Below are 22,356 nucleotides of genomic sequence, written 5' to 3' on the forward strand. Positions count from 1 at the left end.
TGAATGGGTGAAATGTTCAAGTACGTGGCACGGTGGCACAGCATTAGAGTTGCTGCCTCATGGCTACAGTGCCCACACTACTCAATGACAAACAACAGAATTACTTTCAAAATCACTTTAATTATCTTTGATTAAAACAGTGTTGAGTTACTGTGGCCACTGACAGTCCCACAGCGACATTTACAGACACCGATTGGAGTTAATCAGAATTTTATTTAAAACAGTTTCCATCTAATCCTGTGCTCATCATAACTCGATGCAACGCACAAAGATTCTATCAGCTGCCCGATTCCCCCTGTAAGAGTGAGAAAGGCTGAGATGGAACCACTTCAATGATTCAGTTTTAGGATCGGATTACTAACTACTGTAAAGCCCTTCACTGTAAACAAGTTCACCATTAAAATTCTTCTGACGAAAATCAAGTTTCCTTCAAGCCGTAAATGTTTGCTCCCCAAATTTTCCAATGTAAACTGTTCCAAGAGAAAGGAGTGCATCAGGAAATGCAGCAACTAATTGTCTACAGTATTCCGCTTGGAACTTTGACCTACACCAGGCTGATCCATTGCCAACTTATGAAAAAGCCTTGCTTCTTGGGTAAGGTCTAAATAAAGTGCTGACCTTCACAAACCTGCAAACTAAACTATTGAGTATAGAGGATAGACACAAAATGCAGGACTAGCTCAGCAGGACAGGCAGCATCTCTGGAGTGAAGGAATGGGTGACGTTTTGGGTCGAGACCCTTCCTCAGACTAAAGATCGGCCCTGACCTCTACCTCTTTAATTGGACTTTACTTTATCTTGCACTAAATGTTATTCCCTTTGCCTGATCTGCTGAGTTACTCCAGCATTTTGTGTCTATCTTCAGTGTAAACCAGCATCAGCAGTTCCTTCCAACACATATTGAGTGTAGAAGTTGGGAAGTCATGCTCCAGTTGTATAAGATGTCGGCGAGGCCACATTTAGAGTATTGTGTTCAGTTCTGGGCACCATGTTGTAGGAAAGACGTTGTCAAGTTGGGAAGGGTACAGAGAAAGTTTACAAGGAGGTTGCCAGGACTCGAGGGTTTGAGCTATAGGGGAGAGGTTGATCAGGATGGGACTCTTCTTTGGAGCGCAGGAGGGTGAGCAGTGATCTTATAGAGGTGTATAAAATCAGGAGAGGAATAGATCGGGTAGATGCATACTTTCTTGCCCAGAATAGGGGAATTCAAGAACCAGAGGGCATAGGTTTAAGGTGAAGGGGGAAATGATTTCGTAGGAATCTGAGGGGGTCACTGAATTGCTGGAAATGCCTCTCATACATGTCACTGATCCTTGCCCCTACATTATTTGTTGGTTATGTAGAAATGGACCAAAGCTTACCGGGGAGGGGCAAAACACAGAGCAAGGGGAATGACCGAGGCTTAGAATATACATTAATAATCAACATTATTGTGAGCAGTTTTGGGCCGCCTCTCTGAGGAAAGATGTGCTGGTGTTGGAGAGGGTCCAGAGGAGGTTGACCTGGTTAACATGTGATGAGCGCTTGTCAGCACTAGGCCTGTACTCGCTGGAGTTTAGACGGTTGAAGGGGGGACCTCATTGAAACTTACAGAATAGGGAAAGGCCTGGATAGAGTGGATGTGGAGAGGATGTTTCCACTAGTGGGAGAGTCAGGAGGGGAGGCCATGGCCTCAGAATAAAAGGATGTACCTTTTGAAAGGAGACGAGGAGGAATTTCTTCAGTCAGAGGGTGGTGAATCTGTGGAATTCATTGCCACAGGCGGCTGTGGAGGCCGTCAATGGATATATTTAAGGCAGAGCTAGGTAGATTCTTGGTTTGGACGGGTGTCAGGGGTTGTGGGGAGAAGACCGGAGAATGGGGTTGGGAGGGAGAGATAGATCAGTGACATTCCTGCATTAGTTACGCTGTTTGCTGGAGATACAAGGAGCAGGCTTGCTGCTGCCCAGTACAAGTCCCAGTAGACATAAAATGCTGGAGATACTCAGCTTGTGAGGCAGTATCTATGGAGACAAGGAATAGGCGACGCTTCGGGTCGAGACCCTTCTTCAGATTGATGTCGGTGGGGGGGGGGGGAGGAAAGAAAGGAAGAGGCGGAAGACTGTAGGCTTGTTGGAGAGCTGGGAGAGCTACACCTCTATTATGTAAAAGAATATGTGTGTTATGATTTTGTTTATAATTTGTTTGGTTGTTTTGTTGTTTGTCTTTTGCACAAAAGTCCGCGAGCATTGCCACTTTCATTTCACTGCACATCTCGTATGTGTATGTGACAAATAAACTTCACTTGACTTGGAAGGGGAGGGGAAGGAGGGAGAAAGCAAAGACTGTCTGAAATCAGAAGTCGATGTTCATACCGCTGGGGTGTAAACTACCCAATGAAAATATGAGGTGCTGTTCCTCCAATTTGCGCTGGGCCTCACTCTGGCAATGGAGGAGGCCCAGGACAGAAAGGTCAGATTGGGAATGAGAGGGGTTGAAGTGCTGAGCCACCGGGAGATCAGGTTGGTTAGTGCGAACTGAGTGGAGGTGTTGGGCGAATCGATCGCCGAGCCTACGCTTGGTCTCGCCGATGTAGAGCAGTTGTCACCTGGAACAGCGGATACAGTAGATGAGGTTGGAGGAGGTGCAGGTGAACCTCTGCCTCACCTGGAATGACCGATTGGGTCCTTGGATGACGTCGAGAGGGGATGTAATGCGACAAGTGCCAGTGATGCCCGATTCGTAGCCACAAGATGGCGACATTGTGCACATTGATGCAGCCGACCAGCTCCATGGAGTGAACTTGATCTGTTACAAAACCTCGCATCAGGACCAGGACCAGCTCAGAGGTTTCTCACATTCATCCTGATCACTCTCTGTGGCTGTGAGGGGGGGGGGGGGGGGGGGGGTGGGGGGGGGGAAAGAGGGAGAGGGGGCATGAAGGGGATGGGGAGGGGGAGGCATAGAAGTGGGGGGAAGAGGTTGGCGAGAGGAGTTGGGGAGAGGGGAGGGAGGGAGAGGAGGGAGAGAGAGGGAGAGAGGGAGGGAGGGAGGGAGGGGAGGAGGGGGAGAGGAGGGAGGGAGGGAGGGGGGGAGGGAGGGGGGAGGGAGGGAGAGAGGGAGGGAGGGGAGAGAGGGGAGAGAGAGGAGGGACGAGGGGGGGGGGGGGGATGGGGGGGATGGGGGAGGGGGGGATTGGGGGCAAGGAAGAAAAAACAAACCATCACATTTTGGCTTGCAGTTTCAAAGTACTAATGCAAAACATAGCAGGTGATATTGTCCCCCAAACGATAGTGTTCTGTTAACAATTAAACCTCTACAGTATCAATACTGAGAGTGATTGATCAATACGGATTGACACTGAGCAATAGTATTTAATCAATACTGATCGATGGCGATTGATCAATACTGATCGTGATTGATCAATATGGATTAGTACTAATATATTAATACTGATATTAATACTGATATATTAATTCTGATTATTCTGATCGATAGCGATTGATCAATAGTGATGAATACCGTCCATGATTAGTGCAGGACGCTCAGTGTCAGCCCCACAGACAGTGCTGGTGAGTGAAGGCAGCGTTACCTCGGAGGTATTGGCCGGCGGTCTCCATTGTGCTGCAGTATCGCAGCCCTTCGATCTCGGCCGCTGTCAGGATCGACAGAATCTTGGGCTGAGTGTGGAAGAGAAGAGCTTATTATAGACAATAGACAATAGCTGCAGGAGTAGGCCATTCGGCCCTTCGAGCCAGCACCACCATTCAATGTGATGATGGCTGATCATCCCCAATCAGTACCCCGTTCCTGCCTTCTCCCCATATCCCCCGACTCCGCTATCTTTAAGAGCCCTATCTAGCTCTCTCTTGAAAGCATCCAGAGAACCTGCCTCCACCGCCCTCTGAGGCAGAGAACTCCACAGATTCACCACTCTCTGTGAGAATAAGTGTTTCCTCGTCTCCGTTCTAAATGGCTTACTCCTTATTCTTAAACTGTGGCCCCTGGTTCTGGACTCTCCCAACATCGGGAACATGTTTCCTGCCACTAGCGTGTCCAAGCCCTTAACAATCTTACATGTTTCAATGAGATTATTGTGCCTGCCTTATGTTCACTGCAAGAACTGGGTGGATGTCACTCACAGGAAGGTTCCTGACAAAGACCCTTTGCTCAGTGGGCTGAACCAGTGAATTAACTCACCGGGGTTAACTCACGTCATAAGTGATAGGAGTAGAATTAGGTCATTCGGCCCGTCAAGTCAACCACCATTCAATCTTGAGTCTGAAGAAGAACCCGAAACCGTTGCCTATTTCCTTCGCTCCATAGATGCTGCCTCACCCGCTGAGTTTCTCCAGTACTTTTGTCTATCCACCATTCAAGCATGTCTGACCTATCTCTCCCTCCCAACCCCATTTTCCTGCCTTCTCCTCATAACCTCTGACACCCGTACGAATCAAGAATCTATCCAACTCTGCCTTAAACACATCCACTGACTTCTGTGGCAAAGAATTCCACAGATTCACCTCACCTCTGACTGAAGAAATTTCTCCTTAACTCCTTCCTAAAAGAACATCCTTTAATTCTGAGGCTGTGACCTCTCGTCCTAGACTCCCCCACGAGAGGAAACATCCTCTCCACATCCACTCTATCCAAGCCTTTCACTATTCTGCACATTTCAATGAGGTGCCCCCTCATTCTTCTAAACTTCGGCGAGAGTCACACCAGAGTCGGCTGCCTGCTCCTCCTCCGGGCCTGCCTCCGTGCTGGCGTGTCCCAGGAGGGGGAGCACGCAGGCGCAGTGTCCACGGGGACTGTGGAGGCCATCCGTCAACGCTAGTCACCACGCGGGGTCGAACCTATTGTGGATCAAGACGGCACTATTGTATTATAACGACTGCCTGATGTAATGTAACTGGTGAAAGTCTATGTCCCTTTTGCTACACTGTGAAATGCAAATATACTGAATGAAGTCGTTGTTAGGAAGGGAAGAAACAAAGACCAGGGCCTACCTTGAGGTTGGTGAGGATCAGGGCCAGGTTGTGCCGCTGGAAGGTGGCGCTCAGCTCCCGGAGGCAGATGACGGAGGTGTAATCGATGGTGCTGATGTGGACACAGTCCAGGACGGCCGAGCGAGGAGGGGAGGCTGTGGGTAAACCAGTCCCGTTACTGCCCATCGCACACTCACTACCCCCCCCACCCCCCCCCCCCCCCCCCCCCCCCCCCCCCCCCCCATGCCAAAGCAGGCCGGCAGCATCATCAGCGACTAGTCTCACCCCGACCACCCATCCATCCACCGGCTCCATCTAGACTTCACGCTGCCTCGGCAACACAATCGCGGACCAGTCTCACGCACTCCACCTCACAAACCAGACACGGCGGTCGAGCTGCTGCCCCACACAGCGCCACACGCCCAGGTTCGATCCTGACCACGGGTGCTGTCTGTACGGAGTTTGTACCTTCTCCCTGTGACCACCTGGGTTTCCTCCCACACTCCAAAGATGGACATGTTTGTAGGTTAATTGGCTTCAGTGTGTGAAGGATTGTGTCAGTGTGCGGGGATCGCTGGTCGGCACGGACTTGGTGGGCTGAAGGGCCTGTTTCTGTGCTGTATCTCTAAACTAAACTCACCCAAGGCCAAAATAGGCCAGCAGCATGATCAGACTAATCTCACCCAACCTCCCTTCCATCGACTCCATCCACACCTCACCCTGCCTCGGCAAGGCCAGCAACATAATCACAGACTAGTCTCACCCCGGTCACTCCCTCTTCTCCCCTCTCCCATCGGACAAGAGGTACAGAAATGTGAAAACAGTTTCTTCCCAGCTGTTAGCAGTCAACTGAACGATCCTAACACCAACTAGAGAGCGGTCCTCAGCTCCTATCCAACTCATTGAAGACCTCTGATCTATCTTTAATCGGACTTTACTGGATTTAGTCTTGCACTAAGCATTACACCCTTTACCCTGTATCTGTAGACTGGGGACATCTTTGTAATAGACTGCTAGCAGCATGTGGTCTGGGCTAGGCACAGTTTCCACTCACCCTCCAGAGCCCGGCTGCCGAGCTGGTCCCGCACGTATTCTGCAGCTGGGAAGCTGAAGCCGCTCTGTAACTGTACCACCACATAGCCACCGTCAGTCACCTGGGGCGCAGGAAGAGGCAAGTTAGAACCCCACACCTCAGTTTACAACCAGCAGTGTGTCAGTGCGCACTTAGAGTATTGTGTTCAGCTCTGGGCACCATGTTACAGGACAGATATTGTCAAGCTTGAACGGGTTCGGAGAAGATTTACGAGGATGTTGCCAGGACAAGAGGGTTTGAGCTACAGGGAGAGGTTGAGTAGGCTGGGTCTCCTCTATTCCATGGAGCGCAGGAGGATGAGGGGAGATCTTATAGAGGCACACAAAATCAGGAGAGGAATAGATCGGGTAGATGCACACAGTCTTTTACCCAGAGTAGGGGAATCGAGGACCAGAGGACTTGGGTTCAAGGTGAAGGGGAAAAGATTTAATAGGAACTTTTTCCACACAGAGGGTAATGGGTGTATGGAACAAGCTGCCAGCGGAGGTAGGTGAGGCTGGGACTGTCCCATCGTTTAACAGTTGGACAGGTACATAGATAGGACAGGTTTGGAGGGATATGGACCAAGCGCAGGCAGGTGGGACTAGTGTAGCTGGGACATTGTTGGCCAGTATTGGGCGAGTTGGGCCGAAGGGCCTGTTTGCATGCTGTATCACTCTATAACCATGTCCAGATCAACAAAGTGCTGGAAGAACTCGGCATGTCAGGCAGCATAAGGTCTTAAGTGATAAGAGCAGAATTAGGCCATTCGGCCCATCAAGTCTACTCCGCCATTCAATCATGGCTGATCTATCTCTTCCTCCTAACCCCATTCTCCTGCCTTCTCCCCATAATTGACACCCATACTAATCAATAATCAGTTGTACAGGGCTCTGGTGAGACCACATCTGGAGTATTGTGTACAGTTTTGGTCTCCTAATTTGAGGAAGGATATCCTTGTAATTGAGGTAGTGCAGCGTAGGTTCACGAGATTGATCCCTGGGATGGCGGGAGTTTCATATGAGGAAATATTGAAAAGACTGGGCTTGTATTCACTGGAGTTTAGAAGGGCTCGGTGGGCCGAAGGGCCTGTTTCCACTCTGTATCTCTAAACTAAAGCAAAGGCAGGCATCTCAGGTACAAGTGTGTAGCAGTACTACACTGAGACAGTATACAGAGGATAGACACAAAGTGCTGGAGTAACTCAATGGGACAGGCAGCGTCTCAGGAGAGAAGGAATGGGCCACGTTTCGGGTCGAGAGGGTTGCCAACTTTCTCACTCCCAAATAAGGGAGAAAAGGTCAAAATAAGGGACAAATTCCCGACGGCATTTTGTTGATTGACTCGGCCGTGGCTGGATGAATGATGAGTTGGCCCGGGTGCTGGACTGCACACAAAGCCCAGCCGGCGGGCCAGCTGAGGAGTTTTGGCCCGGGCGCTGAAGATCCGAATGTCGGACAGCTGGCCGGGCTGCCGACCGACGGGGCCACGGGCGAGGCGCTGCTGCTGCTGCTGCACTCCACGGGCTGCACTACGTCGGGACGGACGAGGCGGGGCCGGACGCGGCGCTCCGACCCGACCATCCCCTCGACACGAGTAGTAACAGTCAAATACGGGACAAGGGCGGTCCCGCACGGGACAAACCAATTTAGCCCAATATACGGGATGTCCCGGCTAATACGGGACAGTTGGCAACCCTAGTCCAGACCCTTCTTCAGACTGATTCAGTCTCGAGCCGAAACATCACCCATTCCTTCTCTCCAGAGATGCTGCCTGTCCCGCTGAGTTACTCCAGCATTTTGTGTCTATCTTTGATTGAAACCAGTTCCTTCCTACACAGTATACAGAGGAGGCAGCCTCATTCTTAATGTCCAGACTTAACCAAACAAACGCCTCAACATGTTCAGGAGCGACCCACCTACCAGTCTTACCTTAGCCTCTGGTCTGGCAATGTTGTAGAGCAGAATGATCCCAGAGACGGCGATTCCCGCTAGAATTCCATACTGGATCTCCCAAAAGCAGCCCAGGAACGACGCCAGGAATGGCAGCAAGTCCAGCTCTGTGGGGGGGGGGGGGGGGGGGGGGGGGGGGGGGGGGGAAAAGGGGGGGGGGGGGGGGGGGCTCTGTGGGGGGGGGGGGGGGGGGGGGGGGGGGGGGGGGGGGGGGGGGGAACAAGACTCAGGGTATAATCCGATGGTTTTAGTTACCAGAGTGTAAAGTCGATTAAACCACAAGCTTTAACCAGCCTCAGGATTAAAACAATATGATAGAAATTGAAGGGCACACTTTTAGAAAGTAGGTGGGGAGGAACTTTAGTGAATGTGTGGAACTCATTGCCACAGAGGGCTGTGGAGGCCAAGTCAGTGGATATTTCTAAGGCACAGATAGACAAATTCTTGATTAGAACAGGCGTCAAGGGGAGAAGGCAGGAAAAATGGGATTAGGAGGCAGAGATCAGCCATGATTGAATGGCGGAGTCGACTCGATGGTCCGAATGGCCTTAATTCTCCCATAACTTGTTAACCAGAGGGGAGAGGTTGCACTTCCAAGCCGGGCCACAGGAGGGCAGCCTGTACTCAGCTTCTCGGTCTACACCAAAGACAGACACAGTGCTGGATTAACTCAGCGGGTCAGGCAGCATCTGTGGAGAAAATGGAATGGGTGACGTTCAGGGTCGGGACCCTTCTTCAGATTGCACCATCAGTACAAAGTGGGTGATTTGTCACTGAGGCTAAATGAGTGATATCCCAGTGGACTGCACTGAACTCAGAAGGCAGAGGAGCAGGATTAGGCCATTCGGCCCATCGAGTCTGCTCCGCCATTCAATCACGGCTGAGACGATGAGGAGGAATTTCTTTAGCCAGAGGGTGGTGAATCTGTGGAACTCATTGTCACAGATGGCTGTGGAGGCCAAGGCAGTGGATATTTTTAATGCAGGGATAGATAGATTCTTGATTAGTGCAGATGTCAGGGGTTAGGAGGGAGAGATAGATATGGAGGGGGGGGGGGGGTGGGTGAGGGTGGGTGGTGTAGACCAGGCTGGAGGGGGAAGGGGGGGGGGGGGGGGGGTGGCCAGGGGTGGACTGGGCCGGGGGCACCATTACGACACTTACTGCTGACTCTCCAGAGTGCGGGGAGGATTCGGACATCGATGACGGAGGAGACGGCGCAGATGATGACGGCAGCCAACGCTGCCTTGGGGACGTAGAAGAAGAGCGGAGTGAGGAACGCCAGCGACAGCAGCACCACCAGCCCTGCAGACACAACAGCAGCTCACATTACACACAGTCTAGGGGTCGCCAACTTTCTCTCTCCCAAATAAGGGACATACGGGACAAATCCCCGACGGCAATTCGTTGACCGACTCGGCCGTGGCTGGGTGAATGATGAGTTGGGCCGGGTGCTGGACTGCACACAAAGCCCAGCCGGCGGGCCAGCTGAGGGGTTTCGGCCCAAGCCCGGCACCCCACCCAACTCATGAACCGATGAGAAGGAGGGGTGGTGGTGTCGGCCGTAACCGAAGGTCAGAAGGTGCCGACCGACGGAGCCACGGGCGAGGCGCTGCTGCTGCTGCACTCCACGGGCTGCACTACGTCAGGACGGGTGAGGCGGGGCCTGGACACGGCGCTCCTACCCGACAGTTCCCTCGACCCGAGTGGTAGCAGTCAAATACGGGACAAGGGCGTTCCCGTACGGGACAAACCAATTTAGCCCAAAACACGGAATATCCTGTCTAATACGGGACAGTTGGCAACCCTACACACAGCACCAGCCCTGTAATAGCAAGCTAGCATGTTGCACACAGCACGGAAACAGACCCTTCAACCAGCTATCCCCATACACTAACACTACCCTACACACTCTTCGGACAGTTTACAAATTTTTTACCGAAGCGAATTAACCTAGAAACCTGCACGTCTTTGGAGTGTGGGAGGAAACCGGAGCACCCAGAGAAAACCCGCGTACGTCACGGGGAGAACGTACAAACTCTGCACAGACAGCACCCGTGGTCAGGATCGAACCCGGGTCTCCGGCGTGTGAGGCAGCAACTCTACCGCTGCACCACTGTGTATAGTATTATCTAATCTGCTTGGATAGCGTGCAAATCAACGTTTGTCACTGTACATGTGACAATATTAAAGCTGAACGTAAACTTAGTACTCTATGGGCTGATATCCATTGCTGTGTGAAGTAGAAGGGTCCTGACCCGAAACATCACCCATCCTGTTTCTCCAGGCATGTTGCCCGACTCACTGAGTTACTCCAGTATTTGTGTTCACCTCTTGCCCGATGGGAGAGGGGAGAAGAGGGAGTGACCGGGGTGAGACAGGTCTGTGATTATGTTGCCGGCCTTGCCGAGGCAGCGTGAGGTGTAGATGGAGTCGATGGAAGGGAGATTAGACACACAAGCTGGAGTAACTCAGCGGGTCAGACAACATCTCTGGGGAGAAGGAATGGGTGACGTTTTGGGTCGAGACCCTTCTTCAGTCGGGAGGCTGGTTTGGGAAGTGAAGTGATGAATGGAAGAGGTGTGTTTGGGGTAGAGGGCACTCACCAGTGACCAGGCCGCCAGCGGGGCTGCACACCCCCGTCTGTGAGTTCACCGCCGTCCTGGTGGGGGGGAGAGAGGAGGTGTATTTAGTGACGGGGTAGAGAGAGAGATCGCAGCACGTCAGTCACCCCTCCACCTCCCCCCCGCACCTCTCTCCCCAACCCCCTCTCACCCCCAAACACCTCCCACCCCACCGCCCCGCCCCAAACCCCCACCACCCGCCCGCACATCACACCCCAATCCCCTCTCCCCCCTCTCACTCATCCCCCTCCCTCTCCAACCTCCCCTTCACCCCACCCCCCCCCCCCCCCCCCCCACCCCTCACCCCCCCCCCCCCCCCCCCCCTACCCCCTCCCCCCCCCCCCCCCCTCCAGTCCAGAGTGCTTACCTCCCAAAACTCCCGGTCACCGGGTAGGAGGAGAAGAAGGAGCCCAGGATGTTTGTTGTACCTGGAACACAGGAGAGTGAGGGGAGACACGGACACGCACACACACACGGTCACCGACACACGTGGCCACGCACACACGGACACATGCGGTCACGCATATGGACACAAGCACACACAGACAAGCACGCACAGACACGCACATACACACGGGGCCACGCACACACGGATTCACAAACGCACGCACACACACACACACAGGCACACCCACACACAAAGACATATATTCACATATAAGGACACACACACGGCCCCCCTCCCCAGGTGAAGCCCCCCCCTCACCGATGGCCACCAGCTCCTGGTTCGGGTCGACTCTGTATCCGTTCTGGGCAGCTGAAACACAGCAGGGGATTGGTCAGACACACCAGCAGCAGCAACACCAGAGTAGGGGTGAGACACACAAACATATACACATATATATATATATAGATATTGATATATATAAATGGACTGAAGATCCTGTATCCGCGCTTTAGTCAAGGTACAGTGGGAGCCACTCACCGAAAGCCTTGGCGATGGCGATGCTCTCCAGAAAGCCCACCAGGGGGACGACCGCCAGCCCCGCGCCAAAGTCCTGTGGAGACCCAAGAAACGCTTCGTGAGTACAGACACAGAAATGCCGGAGTAACTCAGCGGGACAGACAGCGTCTCTGGAGAGAAGGAGCCGGTCCAGACCCTTCTTCAGTCTTGAATTCCTTCTCACAACGTTTCACGGGCGTCCGTTTACGGTTCCGTTTATTGTCACGTGCACCGAGGTACAGGGTGAAGCTTTTGGTGCGGGCGGTCCAGTCAGCGGAGAGACAACGTGTGATTACAATCGAGCCGTCCACACGCGCTGAGGGGATGTTTAAGAAAGAACTGCAGATGCTGGAAAATGGCAGATGCAGTTTAATGTGGAACGTGGGTTTTCTCCGAGATCTTCCATTTCCACCCACAATCCATAGACGTGCAGGTTTGTAGGTTGGCTTGGTAAAATGTAATATTATCCCGTGTGTGTGTGTGTGTGTGATGTTTTGCCCCTTGTCCGTTTGTTATGCACCCCTGCTTGCTCCGTCTCTCTCGCCCCCCGTCTGTGTGTGTGTGTGTGTGGTGTTGTGTGGGTGTGCGTGCGTGTGTTTGTTTTGTGTGTGTGTGGTTGTGTGTGTGTGTGTGTGTGTGTGTGTGTGTGTGTTTTATGTTTGTGTGTGTGTGTTTTTTGCCTGTGTGTGTGTGTGTGTGTGTGTGTGTGTGTGTGTGTGTGTGTGTGCGTGGGTGTGGGTGGGTGTGTGTGTGGGTGGGTGGGTGTGCGTGTGGGTGTGTGTGTGTGAGTGTGTGGGTGTGTGTGAGTGAGACGGTGTTCGTGTGCGGGGGACCGCTGGTCAGCACGGACCCGGTGGGCCGAAGGGCCTGTGTCCGCGCTGTATTAATAGTCTGTAGTAGTTCAGAGTTAGCTGGAGGTTGCAGCGTTGACACTGTGGGGGGGGGGGGGGGGGGGGGGGGTCCCCCCCCCCACACACTACTCCACCCCCACTCACACTCCCCCGCTAGAGACTCACACTCACACACTCCACCCCCACATCCACCCCACACACTCAGTGACCCAGCACTCGGTGTCGTTTGCCACTGTGCCCCCGGGACTCCACCCCCCAGGCACGGCACCCCCCACACACTCCACCCCCCACACACTCCACCCCCCACACGCTGGCACTGCCCCCCGTCCACCCCCCACAGGGTCCACCCCCCACAAGACGTGCCACCACACGCTGACTCTCACACGAGAACTCCACCCCCACACTGGCACCCCACACACACCCCCCACTCCACCCCCGCATCCACCCCCCACACACACCCCACTCCACCCCCCACACACTGCGGGCTGCACTCCACCCCACAGAGGGGGAGGGGGAGGGACACTCACACCCAGAGGGACTCCAGGGGGGACACTCCACCCCCCACACACTCCACCCCACACACTCCACCCCACACACACTCCACCCCACACACATTCACCACACACACACTCCACCCCACACAACTCCACCCCACACCCACTCCTCCACCCCACACACCCTCCCCCCACACACACTCCACCCCGCACCACTCCACCCCACACACTCCACCGTTAGCACTCAACCCCACACACCTCCACCCCTCCCCTCCACCACAACACCCCTCCACAACTCGTTTGCACCCTCACCTCTCCACTGCACCATCTCCTCCCCCTCCCCTCCCCTCCCCCGGCTGACCTGTGGCGGTGAAGCCCACGATGGCGCGGCAGACCCGGTCCAACGCCGGCAGGGCGCCGGTTTTCTGCGTCAGTCGCCCCTTTGCCGCCTGCAGGAGGAGGAGCAGCAGCAGGCAGGCGGCACCCAGCACCACGTCACCCCACCTGGGCACAGAGGGGAGGAGAGGTGAGGCAGCGGACATTCGGCCCATCCCCGCAGCAACACCAGACCACCCTGCCCCCCCCCCACACAACAGCACCAGCCCCAGGTGACCAGCGTGGACAGGTGTAGGAGACTGGCGGGCACTGCCAGGATTCACCGGTGGTACAACACGCACCGTGTGGTACTGCCAACGGCCCACAGCCGGCAACAGCGGGGTCAGTTCGGGGGAAACTGGAGCAGCCAGAGAAAACCCATGCAGGTCACAGGGAGAACGTGCAAACTCCACACAGCCAATCCCACAGAACTCTACCGCTGATAACAAGGGAGGTATGGACTGCAGAAAGACCACAGATCGTTCAAGAATGTACTTCTTTTAGTTTTCAGATACGGTGTGGAGACAATGTCACCTGCGTTTCCCTCTCCACAGACGCTGCCTTCCCAAAGTACCTCCACATATCCCTCCTTAATGTCAGCTTTCCAGCATCTGCAGGACTTGACAATGGGGCCGTTACCCAGAATATCCTAAGGCTAAGGTGTTGATAAAGAACCATTGACACAAAATGCTGGAGTAACTCAGCGGGGCAGGCAGCATCTCTGGAGAGAAGGAATGGGTGACGTTTCAGGTCGAGTCTCGACCCGAACCGAAACGTTCCTTCTCTCCAGAGATGCTGCCTGCCCCGCTGAGTTACTCCAGCATTTTGTGCCTATCTTCAGTGGCAACCAGCACCTGCAGTTCCTTCCTACACATTGACCCATCTGCTGGGGTCGAGGCGAGGATCGAACTCACGACCGAGCCTCTGAGCCGCTGCCGGGCAAAACAGGACACTGACCTGGTGTGGGCGATGTTGTAGAAGGTGTAGTACACCTCACGGAAAAACTGCCGGGGGATGTCACGAAGTCCAAGGATGTTCTGGGTGAAATAGCAGAACCGTTAGACTTACACACCTGCAAGGACATTGGTTCAAGGCGACACCATTTTGTGTGGGATATATCCGTGTATCAAAACGCAGGCCACAAGAGGAACTCTACTGTACAATGCTGGAGGCCAAGAACACTTGTCACAGAAACATCAAAAATAGGTGCAGGATTAGGCCATTCGGCCCTTCGAGCCAGCACCGCCATTCAACATGATCACGGCTGATCATCCACTATCGGCACCCCATTCTTGCTTTCACCCCATAATCCCTTGATTCCGTTAGCCGTAGAAACTAAATCTAACTCTCTCTTGAAAACTTCCAGCGAATTGGCCTCCGCTGCCTTCTGTGGCAGAGAATTCCACAGATTCACAACTCACAAGGATGAGGGGGGGGTTCTTATAGAAACGTATAAAATTATAAAAGGACAGGCCAAGCTAGATGCATGAAAAATGTTCCCAATGTTGGGCGAGTCCAGAACCAGGGGCCACAGTCTTGGAATAAAGGGGAGGCCATTTAAGACTGAGGTGAGAAAAAACGTTTTCACCCAGAGAGTTGTGATTTTGTGGAATTCCCTGCCACAGAGGGTAGTGGAGGCCAAATCACTGGATGGATTTAAGAGAGAGTTAGATGGGGCTCTAGGTGCTGGTGGAATCAAGGGATATGGGGAGAAGGCAGGCACGGGTTATTGATTGGGGACGATCAGCCATGATCGCAATGAATGGCGGTGCTGGCTCGAAAGACAGAAGGGCCTCCTCCTACACCTATTTTCTATGCTTCTATGGGTGAAAAAAGTTTTTCCTCATCTCAGTCCTAAATGGCCGACCCCTTATTCTTAAACTGTCACCCCTGGTTCTGGACATCCCCCCCTCCCTCCTCCCTCCCTCCCCCCCCCTGCATATAGCCTGTCCAATCCCTCAAGAAATGTATACATTTCTACAAGATCCCGTGCACCTTTGTAAATCGGTCAATAAAGGTTTGTGACCGAGCGAGCACCTTCTTACCTTCAGTTGCCCAAAGCCGATGGTGATTGCCGCGGCGCTGGTGAACCCGTTGATCACAGGGAAGGAGATGAAGTCAACTAGGAACCCTGGAAACAAACCAACGTGGGTTAGGGACCCGCAAACGGCAACCCACCTTCTAAGGTCAAAAGGTCACAAGGAATAGGGGTAGAATTAGGCCATTCGGCCCATCACGCCTACTCTGCCATTCAACCATGGCTGATCTATCTCTCCCTCCTGATCTAATGGTGACAGAATGTGTAGGGAGGAACTGTGTGACGGGGCGGGGTGGTGGGTCACTGTGTGACGGGCTGGTGGGTCACTGTGTGACGGGGAGGGGCGATGGGTCACTGTGTGACGGGGCGGTGGGTCACTGTGTGATGGGCCGGTGGGTCACTGTGTGACGGGGCGGTGGGTCACTGTGTGATGGGCCGGTGGGTCACTGTGTGACGGGGCGGTGGGTCACTGTGTGATGGGCCGGTGGGTCACTGTGTGACGGGGCGGTGGGTCACTGTGTGACGGGGCGGTGGGTCACTCTGTGATGGGCCGGTGGGTCACTGTGACGGAGCGGGGCGATGGCTCACTGTGTGACGGGGCGGGGCGGTGGGTCACTGTGTGACGGGGCGGGGCAGTGGGCTGTGTGCGGGGCGGGTTGATGGGTCACTGTGTGACGGGGCGGGGCGGTGGGTCACTGTGGGGCGGGGCGGGGCAGTGGGTCACTGTGTGATGGGGCGGGGCAGTGGGTCACTGTGTGACGGGGCGGGGCAGTGGGTCACTGTGTGTGACGGGGAGGGGCAGTGGGTCACTGTGTGACGGGGCGGGGGCAGTGGGTCACTGTGTGACGGGAGGGGCAGGTGGGTCACTGTGTGACGGGGGGGCGGTGGGTCACTGTGTGACGGGGAGGGGCAGTGGGTCACTGTGTGACGGGGGGTTCACTGGGTCACTGTGTGACGGGAGGGGCAGTGGGGTGACTGGGGGGGGGGCGGGGCAGTGGGTCACTGTGTGACGGGAGGGGCAGTGGGCCACACTGTGTGACGGGGCGGGGCAGTGGGTCACTGTGTGACGGGGCCGGGACAGTGGGTCACTGTGTGACGGGGGGGCAGTGGGTCACTGTGTGATGGGGGGGCAGTGGGTCACTGTGTGACGGGAGGGGGTGGGTCACTGTGTGACGGGGGCGGGGCAGTGGGTCAACTGTGTGACGGGAGGGGCAGTGGGTCACTGTGTGACGGGCCGGGGGCAATGGGTCACTGTGTGACGGGAGGGGCAGTGGGTCACTGTGTGACGGGGCGGGGCAGTGGGTCACTGGTGACGGGAGGGGCAGTGGGTCACTGTGACGGGGCGGGGCAGTGGGTCACTGTGTGACTGGGAGGGGGGGGGCAGTGGGCCACTGTGTGACGGGGCGGGGGCAGTGGGTCACTGTGTGACGGGCCCGGGCAGTGGGTCACTGTGTGTGACGGGAGGGGCAGTGGGTCACTGTGTGGACGGGAGGGGCAGTGGGTCACTGTGTGACGGGAGGGGCAGTGGGGTCACTGTGGTGACGGGGCGGGGCAGTGGGTCACTGTGTGATGGGGCAGTGGGTCACTGTGTGACGGGGCGGGGCAGTGGGTCACTGTGTGATGGGGGGGCAGTGGGTCACTGTGTGACGGGGAGGGGCAGTGGGTCACTGTGTGACGGGAGGGGCAGTGGGTCACTGTGTGAGCGGGGGGGGCGGTGGGTCACTGTGTGACGGGGCGGGGCAGTGGGTCACTGTGTGACGGGAGGGGCAGTGGGTCACTGTGTGACGGGGCGGGGCAATGGGTCACTGTGTGACGGGCGCGGGGCAGTGGGTCACTGTGTGTGGGGCGGTGGGGGGGGTTCTCACCGAGGCGCAGCGCTCCGAGCGCCAGCTGGATGCAGCCGCAGAGGAAGGCGAGCAGCACGGCGTAGACGGGGTCGTGCCGGCCGTATGTGGACACCAGCAGTGACATGATGGCCGTGGGGCCCAGCGTGATGTCCTTGGACGTGCCCAGCAGGCAGTACACGAAGCAGCCAATGAAGGACGAGTACAGACCGTACTGCAGGAGAAACCAAACAAGACGTGAGCGGCACGGTGGCAGCGGGTAGAGTCGCCGCATCACAGCGCCAGAGACACCAGTCCGACCCTGACCACGGGCGCTGTCTGCACGGAGTTTGCACGTTCTCCCCGTGACCTGCGGGGGTTTTCTCCGGGTGCTCCGGCTTCCTCCCACACTCAAAGACGTGCAGGGTTGTAGTTTAATTGGCTTTGGTGTAATAGTAGATTGTTGTGTGTGCGTGTGTATAGGACAGTGCGAGTGTGTGGCACGGACTCGATGGGCCAAAGGGCCTGTTCCCGTGCTGTATCTGTATCTGTAAACCTATACCTGACTTTAGAGATGCAGCGTGGAAACTGGCCCTTCGGCCCACCGAGTCCGTGCTAACCAGCGATCACCCTGTACACCTTGCACTAAATGTTATTTACGTTATTTCTCTTTACCCTGTATCTGTACACTGTGGACGGCTCGATTGTAATCATGTGTTGTCTTTCCGCTGACTGGCTAGCTCACAACAAAAGATTTTCTCTGTACCTCGGCACACGTGACAATAAACTAAACGCAAACACTAGCACTATCCTACACACACACTCGGGATTTACAATCTTTACCGAAGCCAATTCACCTACAAACCTGCACGTCTTTGGAGTGTGGGAGGAAACCAGAGCACCCGGAGAAAACCCACGCAGTCACAGGAGAACGTACAAACTCCACACAGACAGCACCCATATTCTGGATCAAACCCGGGTCTCTGGAGCAGTGAAGTACAAGCCACCCTAAAGTACAAGACTCTTACAATACAACAACCACTCTGTAAATGATATGACAAAGTCCACATCAGAAATCTTGATCAAGTGGGAAATGGAGCTTAAGTATAAGGTGTACAGACACAAAATGCTGGAGTAACTCAGCGGGACAGGCAGCATCTCGGGGGAGTAGGAATGGGTGACATTTCGGGTGGAGACCCTTCTTCAGTCTCTGCCACAGAAGGCGGTGAAGGCCAATTCACTGGATGTATTCAAGAGAGAGTTGGATAGCTCTTAGGGCTAACGGAATCACGGGATGTGGGGAGAGAGCATGAACGGGGTATTGACTCTAGGCATTCAGCCGTGATCATATTGAATGGCGGTGCTGACTCGAAGGGCGAATGCCCTACTCCTGCACCTATTGTCCATGTTTCTATGTAGCTCAGATACAATACAAGTGTCGAGCAGTAGTACAAAATGCTGGAGTAACTCAGCAGGTGAGGCAGCATCTATCGAGACCCGAAACGTCACCAATTCCTTCTCTCCATAGATGCTGCCTCACCTGCTGAGTTACTCCAGCATTTTGTGTCTACCTTCGATTTTACCAGCATCTGCAGTTCTTTCTTAAACATATAGCAGTCGACAACACTGAGACAGTATACAGAGCCATGGTTGTGGCGGCAGATACAACAGTGGCGTATGGAATTTGTCCAGCACAGAGAGAGTGGGCCGAAGGGCCTGTTGCCGTGGTGTTCTGCACTGGGTTAGGCGGGGTATTGATCGCGATTACCTGCACGGGGAGTCCGGCGATCTCGGCGTAGGCCAGGGCCTGTGGCACCACTGTGAGGCCCACGGTCAGTCCAGCCAGGGCGTCCATCCGCAGCCAGCGGCCGGAGTAGTGGGGCAGCCAGGCCAGCGGGGGGCAGCAACGGTACAGGGCCTGGCGGCAACACCGGGCCATCCTCACCGAGCCCATGGCTCCTCACCGCCCTCTCCTCTCCTCAACGTCACAACAGGGTCCACAATACAAACCCGACCCCCGTCCCACAGTCGCTGCAGAGGAGAAAACAAAGGTCACGAGGCTGTATAAGGCGCTGGTCCGGCCGCACGCAGAGTACCGCGAGCTGTTAAGATTGTTAAGGGCTTGGACTCACTAGAGGCAAGAAACATGTTCCTGATGTTGGGGGAGTCCAGAACCAGGGGCCACAGTTTAAGAATAAGGAGTAAGCCATTTAGAACGGAGACGCGGAAACACTTTTTCTCACAGAGAGTGGTGAGTCTGTGGAATTCTCTGCCTCAGAGGGCGGTGGAGGCCAGTTCTCTGGATACTTTCAAGAGAGAGCTAGATAGGGCTCTTAAAAATAGCAGAGTCAGGGGATATAGGGAGAAGGCAGGAACGGGGTACTGATTGGGGATGATCAGCCATTATCACATTGAATGGCAGTGCTGGCTCGAAGGGCCAAATGGCCTACTCCTGCACCTATTGTCTATTGTCTGTTTTGGGCCCCGTATCCAAGGAAGGACGTGCTGGCTCTGGAGAGGGTCCAGAGGAGATTTACGAGAATGATCCCAGGATTGAGTGGGTTCACGTATGATGAGCGTTTGACGGCTCCGGGCCTGTAGTCGCTGGAGTTTAGAAGGATTTAATCAGCATGTTACTACTTTGCACTCTGGTTCGATGCTAAACTGCATTTTTCGATGTACCTGTACTTGTACTTGTGCAATGACAATAAAGTTGAATCTAATCTAATGAGGGGTCACCTCATTGAAACTTACCGAATTGTGAAAGGCTTGGATAGAGTGGATGTGGAGAAGATGTTTCCACTAGTGAGAGAGTCTAGGACCCGAGGCCACAGCCTTAGAATAAAAGGACGTACATTTAGAAAGAAGATGAGCGGGCGAATATCTTAACTCAGAGGCCAGGTCTTTAGGTATTTTTACGATGCAGATTAACAGATTCTTGTTACGGGTGTTACGGGGGAGAAGGCATGAGAATGGGGTTAGGAGGGAGAGATAGATCAGCCATGATTGAATGGCGGAGTAGACTTGATGGGCCGAATGGTCTAATTCTGCTCCTAGAACATGAACATGTCGTATTTTAGATTATAGTTGTAAATATATAAATACATTTATGTAAATAAATATAAGATACAAAATGCTGGAGTAACTCAGTGGTCAGGCAGCATCTCTGTGGAGAAGGAATGGGTGACATTTCGGGTCAAGACCTTCCTTTAAACTGATAAATAAATATACATAGGGATGTGTGTATGTGTGTGTGTGTGCGCGTGTGTGTGTCTGTGAGTGTGAGTGTGTGAAAGAGTGTGAGTGTGTGTTAGTGAGTGTATGTGTGTGTGAGTGAGTGTGTCTGAGTGTGAGTGTGTGTTAGTGTGTGTGTGAGAGTGTGAGTGAGTGTGTGTGTGTTAGAGAGTGTATACACACATACAGTATACACACACCTCTTGTGCTGTTTACATATCTGTTGTGCTGTTGTGAGTAAGAGTGTCAATGTTGCACGTGGGGACAATAAGGCACGCCCCCCCTGGTCCCTTCACTATCGGGCCCTCGTGTGTTCATGGTGCCATCTCCCCACCAGCTTCTGTGGGCCCCAAACACTGGCCTTGCTGACAGCTCACACGATGCACAGAATATCGCCGACTCAGCTCCAACGGTGAAACTATCTCGTGCTACTCCAGCCAACTGAGCATGGGACCTTGCTGAAACAGGAGGGGGAGGGAGAGAGAGGATTCTCAACTCTGACCGCAGTAAAACTGCAGCGACACCAGAAGCTGCGATCTCAAGCTAAAGACCGTACTGGAGTTAACAAGGTTAAGGAGCCGAGTCTGAAGAAGGGTCTCGACCCGAAACGTCAGCCTTCCTGTTACCCCCACAGATCCTGCCTGGCCCGCTGAGTTACTCCAGCACTTTGTGACTATCTCTAATCGGGGACCTTTCCTAGTCATTCCCTCCACAGATGCTGCCTGGCCCACTGTTACTCCAGTATTATGTGTCTAATCTCCAGAACTTGGTTTTTGTTACAGCTGTGACTGAGGGGGGGGGGGGGTGGGACGGGGGGGGGGGGGAGACAGAGGGGGGGGGGGGGAGGGAGGGGGGGGGGAGAGAGAGGGGGGGGGAGGGGGGGGGGGAGAGGGAGGGGAGAGAGAGGGGGGGGGAGAGAGAGGAAGGGGGGGAGAGAGAGAGGGGGGAGAGAGAAGGAGGGAGAGAGAGAGGGGGGGAGAGGGGGGGGGGGAGGGAGGGGGGGGAGGGGGGGGGGGGGGGGGGGGAGGGGGAGGGAGAGAGGGGGGGAGAGAGAGAGAGAGGGGGGGGGGGAGATAGATAGATTGATTACCGTTGTGGTTTGGCTGCTGCTGATTTCACAGATACTGGGCTCATAAAGCATCCAGCTGCCAACCACACATTGCTTTGATGAGCCCTGGGAAAGTAATGGGAGAAGATGCAGGGGCAGAGAGAGAGGAAGGGAAGGGAGATCCCTTGCTGACACACAGTGAGACACACGCACAAACAGGGTGACAGAGGGACTCACACAAAGACTCACAGAGTAAGAGGGACACACACACACACGTTGATCAAACTTTGACACCATCCCCCAGTGAGGGTTTACAAACTGGACAGATAGGGGACAGGGGACGGGGTGCCACGACTCTGCCGACTGCTGTGCGGGCAGTAATCTGTGCCGCTTCCCTTTTGCCGGGGCCGGCGGCACAGACTGGGCGCAAAAAGGGGAAGGAAGCTGCTGGAGACCGCGGCTGCAATCACTGCCCTGTCCTGGCCGTAAATGCCCCACCTCTCCCCGGGCATCACTCTCCCCCCCGACCCTCACTCACTCCCCCGACCCTCACTCACCCTCACTCCGCGCCGCGGGTCGACTCAGACTGGGGATCCCGTCACATGACCCCAGGTTCACGTCACCACAATGTATCAGTTTCACTTCCGGGAACTGACACACAAACACACACGGGGACGGGGCAGGAGTCGCAGTAATTCAGCGTGTGGACAGGAGCCGCCTCCCTCACCCCACTCCATCTCTCTCACACCTCCTCTCTCGCGCCCCTCTCCCTCTCTCTCTCCCTCTCCTCTTCTCCCCTCCCCCCCTTCCTTCCCCCCCTTCTCCCCTCTCCCTTCCCCTCTCTCCACCCCCCCCTCTCTCTCCCTCCCCCACCCCCTCTCCCTCTCTCCCTCTCCCTCTCCCCTCTCTCCCCTCTCTCCCCTCTCTCTCCCCCTACC

At 54.8% G+C, this 22,356-nt stretch overlaps 1 protein-coding gene across 1 annotated transcript; it reads right to left on the minus strand.

Annotated features, from left to right (window-relative positions):
• Nucleotides 1-100: 100 nt before the first annotated feature.
• slc26a11 (solute carrier family 26 member 11) lies at nucleotides 101-22,138 on the minus strand. Its single transcript, XM_055653869.1, has 16 exons — nucleotides 21,976-22,138; nucleotides 18,905-19,167; nucleotides 17,179-17,371; nucleotides 15,321-15,406; nucleotides 14,233-14,312; nucleotides 13,213-13,404; nucleotides 11,538-11,731; nucleotides 11,319-11,369; nucleotides 10,980-11,040; nucleotides 10,595-10,650; nucleotides 9,153-9,293; nucleotides 7,971-8,098; nucleotides 6,022-6,121; nucleotides 4,989-5,122; nucleotides 3,572-3,659; nucleotides 101-2,861 (listed from the first exon to the last, which is right to left on the minus strand). Exons 2-16 carry the CDS (start codon nucleotides 19,088-19,090, stop codon nucleotides 2,806-2,808), a joined length of 1,746 nt encoding a protein of 581 aa, XP_055509844.1. The 5' UTR covers nucleotides 19,091-19,167; nucleotides 21,976-22,138; the 3' UTR covers nucleotides 101-2,805.
• Nucleotides 22,139-22,356: the final 218 nt, after the last annotated feature.

Source organism: Leucoraja erinacea, chromosome 23 (genome assembly GCF_028641065.1).
Source record: "Leucoraja erinacea ecotype New England chromosome 23, Leri_hhj_1, whole genome shotgun sequence".
Taxonomy (NCBI): domain Eukaryota; kingdom Metazoa; phylum Chordata; class Chondrichthyes; order Rajiformes; family Rajidae; genus Leucoraja; species Leucoraja erinaceus.